The following is a 7,661-nucleotide window of genomic DNA, read 5'->3' as shown; positions in this document are numbered from 1 at the left end:
ACACACACACACACACACACACACACACACACACACACACACACAAAATTGCTTTTCTGTTTAAGTTACTTATAGTCATACCTTCCATTCCTTTAGGCAGATCCCCAATTATTTGTTTCTTTTGCAGCCCAATGATATCAGCTAGGAAATCAGATGATGGGGGAGGCAAGCAGAACTTCTGAAAATACATAATAGGTTTTTACAAAAATGCTTGAAAACAGTTAAAATACTGTCAGACCTAGACTTTTATTGTCAGCTCAGTGCTATGAAAGATCTGGACCTTAATTGTTTGCATTGTAAAATGAGGACTGTTTCCTTAAGTTGTAAAAGTGACTAAATAAGTGAAGCCATATTTATCCTACCACAGTTTTCTTTGCTTCTCTAATTACACACTATAGAAAAGAAACAAACATTACAAAAATGTATAACTTAGAAAAGCAAAGTTCCTTATATTTTTCAAAGCACTTTCATATCTATTACTTTAGTGGATAACATGCCAGGTAGATGACACAGAAAAGCAAAGAGATTGAGAGTTCAAGTCTCAGGCTCACCTGGGCTTCAATTCCAGCTGTAAATTCCACTTACTAGCTGTAACTTGGGTGCGTTACTCAGTTTCCTTATGTATAAAATGGGAATAAAAAAGTATCTCTTGGGGCTTCCCTGGTGGCACAGTGGTTGAGAGTCCGCCTGCCGATGCAGGGCACACGGGTTTGTGTCCCGGTCCGGGAAGATCCCACATGCCGCGGAGCGGCTGGGCCCGTGAGCCATGGCTGCTGAGCCTGCGTGTCCGGAGCCTGTGCTCCGCAAGGGGAGAGGCCACAACAGTGAGAGGCCCGCGTACCCCCCCAAAAAAAAAAAAAAAAAAAAAGTATCTCTTATAGGACTGTTGTAAGAATTAAAGATGATGCATCCAGTATGATTAATATAGGGCCTAGCACATAGGTAGTGTTCAATAAATGAGAGCAAAAGAAGAAAATGGAGACCCAAGGGGGTTAGGTTAGGGCTCACCAATTCGAATGCTCTCAGGGGTAAATGGATGAAACAGTCTGATAAAGAATGGAAGAGGCTATGGTAAAATGGAGAGCACATGCCCTTTCTAAAGACAGCTGCTATTCAGCTCCAGATACTGTTTTAAGGGAAACTAATCTTGTGATGTTGTCAAGAGAAGCCAAAATATATAGGTTTTATGTAAATTTTACAATTTTTGAAAACACCAAAGCCCAAATAAAATGTGACAATATCAACTACAATCTGGGAACTAGACTGCAATCTGGGATTAAGGGTTTTGCCTAGATTACCAAAGAAAAAAATGAGAGATAAATCTAATTTCAACAATCTAATCTCAGGTATCAAGCGTAATCTTTTTAGCTTTCTACAACTTCTATTGCTTGTTCAATCAGGTTGCCAAGGAGCACAATTTGAGACATGTGCACTAATCTCTGAGTGTGAGGACCTGACTCAGGTCCGAATACAAAGTTTTCTTAACTTACGTGTCTGAATGCCTTTCGGAGAAGCCCAAACTCCAAATAGAACCTGTAAAAGTGTAGCTGACTCATTCCCTGCAGTATAAAAACCACCACGTTGTTCAGGTGGTTTTGGTGAAAAAGCTGGCACCAGCTGTTGAAAAATAGAACGAACAAAGCTAAGACTGATACCATCAAGTCAGTTACAGACATACAGAAGGGAAGTATAAAAAAGCACTGAGCAACAGATATTGGAGTTTATCATCACTCACTGACTGCCTGGAAACGGAGAACAGCTATTACTGCACAGAATTCAAATAAAGATCTCTTGAGATTATTATTTATTCCATTCAAATCAAGTATAATACCAAGTGAAACACAATGCATTCAAATCCAAAATCCTATTAAGATTTGCTTTAAATTGGAACTAATTAAGCTCAGTTTACAAAGGCATATCTTCAAGATCCAAATCTGCTCTACAGTCCTTCCTAAGCCAGTAACGTGACCGGCTTCCAGAAAGCCAGTTCAGATAAAGTGACAGAGCAATGATAGTATCTGTTAAGGCAGAAGCGGGCTTTTGAGGTTTGTAGCCACTCTACCCCCAGACGGAAGTGTACATATGAAAATCTCTCTACTGTGTATTGGTACATACAGAAATGCAATTTTCATTAGACATTTAATAATGGCATTGAGGATATCAGAACAGTAAAATTCTCTTTGCCCTTGATTTGTAAAAGAAGGAAAGATTGGGATTCTTAATACATGATCATGTTATTTCAATCAGGTCTCCACTGGAGGTTATAAACAAAATACCTATAGCAGCCAGACAGATACTGCAAATAAGGGAAGCAGGCCAGGTGGGACACTGAAGTGTACATCTATAATAGGAGGCCACTATTCAGCTTCAACAAATTGTTGCCATAGGGACAGCTGCCAGAGTTTTTCGAAGTAAAAAATATGGATATAAAGGGATTCCCAATTTAAATTGTTGGCAACTTCGTAAAAAAAAAAATTTAGGACATTCCGTGTGGCAAATAAAAAACGTCAGGTAGACATGGTCCTCTAGATACCAATATGAAACCTCAGGTCTATTCCCACCATTTATGTTCTTCTCATACCTAGGTTTAGGAACACTGGATTTGCCCAGAACTGCATACTTCAGCAATTCACATAGCTGGCCATGAGTTATTTCACGGGTATCAGAAAGTAAAATGGTAGATAAGCAGGCTTTCTGCAAAGATAAATCAGAGTATAACAAATTATGATTATAAAGAACATCAAAAAAACACGGCAAATTTTTAAATATTCTAGTTTCTATTATTTTAGCATACTCTAAACATAAGGAGCGTTCTTACTAATTAGAAATGAAGGTCTAAAACAACAACCTGTGATATGACATTATTAATAGGATATTTAATAAACACCGATACAGAACCTTAATTATAGACACTTGGTTATGTGCTAGGGATAGCAGGATGAATAAAACATGACTCATGCTCTCAAGAAGTCCATTCTACTAGGGGGAAAAAATGCAGAAACAGGTAATTCCAATATAATGTGGGTGCTACTATAAAGGTAAGGGAGCAAAAGAGGCTAACTAACTGCCTTGGGGATTGGAGAGTTTTGGAGATAGCATCACTGAGATGAAAATAATGGAGTTGAACCTTGAAAATAATGAGTCAGCCAGGTAGGAGGAAACACTGTGTCTAAACACTTAGTTTGGTTTGGCTGGAGTCAAGACTGCATGTTGCAGAGCAATAGAGATATGAGAGAAGAGAGAAGTGGGAGCCAGTTCATAGATGATCAATGTGGTCTAACCTAAGGAGTCAGACTTTAAGCCTCTCCTTAAAATAGCTTTGTACTTAGATATAGTTATTAAAGTAATTCATGCTTGTTAAAAAAGTCAGATAATAGAGAAGGGTAAAACAGATAAAACACAACAAATAAGTGAAAATAAGTCACCTGTATTTGTACAATTCAAGTACAAGTAATACCACTTTCATTTTGGTCTGGGAGGCAGCAGGGTAATAGTGGTTAGGAGCTCAAGCCCTGGAGTCACGCTACCTGAGTTCAAATACCAAGCTCTACCATTTTTTTTTTTTAATTTAATTATTTGGCTGCGTCGGGTCTTAGTTGCAACATGCAGGATCTTCGTTGCAGCATGTGGGATCTTTCATTTTGGCGCACTGGCTCAGTAGTTGCGGCACACAGGCTCTCTAGTGGCGGGCAGGCTCTAGAGTGCGCAGGCTCAGTAGCTGCAGTCCGTGGGCTTAGTTGACCTGCAGCATGTGGGATCTTAGTTCCTGGACCAGGTATCAAACCCACGTCCCTGCACTTGAAGGTGGATTCTTAACCACTGGACCACCAGGGAAGTCCCCCAAAGCTCTACCATCTTAAGTGCCTTAAGATGTTAAGAGCTTAGGGGCAAGTGCCTTGACCTCTGTAAGACTAAGGTCTTTTCATTTACAGAATAACTACAATTCTACCTCATGAGATTACTGCGAAGACCAATGAGGTACATTGTAAGTGCAATGTACTGAGGCCAGTGTCTGACATACCCTAAGATAAGTACTTAAACACCAGGTATTATTATTATTATTATTGCTATTTTCCCCTGTGACTGTTTAAAGCTAATGTTGAACACTTATTATTAGTCATTTACAGTTCTGAGCACTTTATATCTATTAAATCATTTAATTCTTAAGTCTTCTCAAGTGGGCACTACTGTTATCCCCATTTTACAGATAAAGAAATGGAGGAACAGATAAGTGGCAGAACCAAGACCAGAATGCAAGCTACAGATAAAGAAATGGAGGAACAGGGGCTTCCCTGGTGGCACAGTGGTTAAGAATCCGCCTGCCAGTGCAGGGGACACGGGTTCGAGCCCTGGTCCGGGAAGATCCCACGTGCCGCGGAGCAACTAAGCCCGTGCACCACAACTACTGAGCCTGCGAACCACAACTACTGAGCCCATGCACCTAGAGCCCATGCTCTGCAACAAGAGAAGCCACCGTAATGAGAAGCCCGCGCACCATAACAAAGAGTAGCCCCCGCTCGATGCAACTAGAGAAAGCCTGTGCGCAGCAATGAAGACCCAACGCAGCCAAAAATAAATAAAATAAATAATAAAAAATAAAATTAGAAAAAAGAAATGGAGGAACAGATAAGTGGCAGAACCAAGACTAGAATGCAAGCTACAGATAAAGAAATGGAGGAACAGATAAGTGGCAGAACCAAGACTAGAATGCAGGCTGCAAAGCCCAAACTCTTTTCATGTCTACTTTATACGTTTCCCAAGGGATTATACATTACATTGTTTTGTAACCAACTCCCGCCACCAAGAAAAAAAAAAGAGGAAAAAAAAAATTGGGGCGTTCCCTAGCAGTCCAGTGGTTAGGACTAGGCGCTTTCACTGCCATGGCCCAGGTTCAGTCCCTAGTCAGGGAACAGAGATCCCGCAAGCTGCGTAGCATGGCCAAAAAAAAAAAAATAATCTGTAAATATCTTTCCATATCTGTTAAACATAACAAAAGTCAATTTTAATAATAGTCCACTCTTTCAATTTACTTAAAACATAATTTATTTGAAAAAAATTCCCTACTGATGACACTGTTGTTGTTTTAAAAAATTATGAACAGTATTATAAGCATCCTTGTACACCTATTTTCTCAGGATAAATTCCTGGTCAAAATAAGCATGTATATTGTATATTCTGACAATATTGCTAACTCCTGAAAGAATATACCAATTTATATTTACCAAACAAAACTGTATGATATTGATAATGTATGAGTAAGGAATCTATATGGCAGTGAGTAATCATGGTTGCCAAACATGCGATGTCAGAGGCTGAGCAGGGTGAGGAGGGCATCCTATAGGGGAGAAAGCCCAGGACTAGGGGTAGGAACCCAGGATATATATGCAGGACAGTGGCCCAATGTGAAGTGTCAAAGCCTGAGCGGTATGAGGAGGGCATCCATGCAGTGGCAACTGGAGAGCAGTGAGGCTGGCATCAGATGTCAGAAATTGTTTACGGTAAGGAGGACATCAATGCTGAGGGAAAAAGAGGGCTGTCACCGAATTCAAAGCCTGAAAAGGGTGCGGGTGTCCGTGTGAGAAGGATGAGGGTAGTAGCTTGTCACAGCAGCAATGAAGGCATTCAGATAGGAGAGTGACCTGGTATAAGACGCAGAATGACAAGGGCCCAAGCAGGGTAAGGAAGGTGTGAGGGTGTGGGGCAATGGCAGCAATGGGGGACTGATCAAATATATTGAAGATAATGGGAGTCAGGTTTCTCACTGTTATATAAAGAAGTTATAGACATGAAAAGGGAGAAAACTAGAATGAACCCTGTGGAATTGGATTGGAAGTAAAGATACTGATATGAATTCACAGTTTTTCAATATGTATACAGAAAAATATTTAAATGTAAGCATACGTATGTGTGTATAAACATAGGCACACATATTACCTAGCTCTCTTTTTGGGAGTAGTGACATACCAATAGCAATAAACACATCTAACACCCAGATCTTGATTTCTAAATGTCACTCTCCACTAAAAAGAACTAATCGGCAGAAGTAGCCGATTCCAGGGCTGGGGCAGGGAAAGCACAGAAGAGTCTGGAACATCTTTTTGTGCCAGAAAAATAAGGAAATGCTCAAGCATGATGGGGTCATGTTAAAGGGACACAGAAGCTAGCTTAATGGCCAAATCTGGGATATTTTGAGCAGCAAAATACAGTAATGGATTAAAACTCAATGAATAAAATAGGTATCCACAAATTCATACTAATAAAAAAATGAATAAACTGCAAGTTTAATGAGGAAGCATCTTCCCACAAAACAACAGAGAAAAAGAGTAACTTTAGGGAAGTTTAGCACACACGTTCTTAATCAAGTTATCAAGGTTAACATCACCAGTAATGGGACAAATCAAACTTGTGTACAACCTGATAAAATACAAGAGAACAGAATATCACTTCTGTGATATTCCTGCCAAAGATGTATAATCTGAATCTAATTAATGAGGAAACAAACAAACCTAACTTCTACAAAATAACTGGTCCAGGATTCTTCAAAGGTAGTAATGTCACAAATGTCAAAGAAAAGACTGAACAGTTGTTTGGACTGAAGGAGACATGACAACTAACTGTAACACGTGATTCTAGACTTGATCTTAATGCTAAAAAGGACATTATTAGAACAACTGGAGAAACTTGAATGGGGTCTGAGTATTAGATGGTAGCAATATATCCATGTTATTTCCTGATTTTGATGGTTGCATTTTAGTTATGTAGATTGTTTGTAGGAAATATGTAAACACTAAAATATGGGTGGGGGAGGCATTCTGTTAGCAACTACAGTACTTTCAAATGTTGGCTGGGGGGTAGTTTTTGATACTGTCCTTGCAAATTTTCTTTAAGTTTGTTTCAAAATAAAGTGATGAGGCTGTCAACTTCCTTTGAATTTCTACCACGTTAACCTTTAAAAAATTGCTTTGCCAATCGGATAGGCCAAAAAAAAGAAAAAGGAATCCCATTTAAAAAACGTTTTCATAGCACTAATTCCCTTCTATATAACTGATTTATCATTATCTATTGTTTATCTTCTTTCTCTCTCCACTAGTAAAGGTAGTAGTGATCTCTGTTTATTCACTGACGTACCCCAAGTGCCTAGGAAGACAATAGAAATCTGATGACTAAAGGGATGAAAGGCATTATTTAGCTCTCAATAAATGACAGAGATGATCATCAATCTTATTCCCCTATGGGAATGTAAACTGCACGAGTGCAGGGGATTTTGTGCTTTTATGCACTGGGATACTTCCAGAAGCTAGAGCAATTCCTGGCATACAGAAGACTCCAATAAATATCTGTTGAACGAACATTCTTCTCGTGTGCCAGGCACAATACCTGTTTTAAACCGCCAATATCAGCCCTAAGGTATGTGGTATTGTATTATCATTTGGGAGCTCCAAACTGCCTCGGGCCGCCCATTCGGGATCCCCCGTTGCTCACCTTGGCCTCGGGCTGCTGCCTCTTCTCAAGATCCCAACGGTCTCTCATCACCTCTGACGCCCCGACCAGCTTATTCGGGACCCGCCTCCTCTTCCTGCCCTTCTTGGGGGTCCTCCCGGTCCTTTCCTTCTCTGGCTCCATGAACCTGTGGAGAAAGATCGGTTAGAGATGAGAAAACC

At 40.0% G+C, this 7,661-nt stretch overlaps 1 protein-coding gene across 2 annotated transcripts in view; it reads right to left on the bottom strand.

Moving 5' to 3' along the window:
* REXO5 (RNA exonuclease 5) overlaps positions 1-7,661 on the bottom strand; it is a 41,594-nt gene that overhangs the window by 33,654 nt on the left and 279 nt on the right. For both annotated transcript variants that reach the window (XM_029219680.1, XM_029219681.1), the window contains exons 2-5: positions 7,483-7,627; positions 2,582-2,694; positions 1,491-1,617; positions 82-178 (exon numbers count right to left, since the gene is read on the bottom strand). In XM_029219680.1, coding sequence (XP_029075513.1) covers positions 82-178; positions 1,491-1,617; positions 2,582-2,694; positions 7,483-7,623 — 478 coding nt within the window. In that variant the 5' untranslated portion in view covers positions 7,624-7,627. The remainder of the gene's footprint in view (positions 1-81; positions 179-1,490; positions 1,618-2,581; positions 2,695-7,482; positions 7,628-7,661) is intronic.

Source organism: Monodon monoceros, unplaced genomic scaffold (genome assembly GCF_005190385.1).
Source record: "Monodon monoceros isolate NGI ecotype Baffin Bay Population unplaced genomic scaffold, NGI_Narwhal_1 Super_Scaffold_13, whole genome shotgun sequence".
In the NCBI taxonomy this organism is placed as follows: domain Eukaryota; kingdom Metazoa; phylum Chordata; class Mammalia; order Artiodactyla; family Monodontidae; genus Monodon; species Monodon monoceros.
The sequence above is the reverse complement of the archived record's forward strand: the minus strand, read 5'-3'. Positions and strand labels throughout refer to the sequence as shown.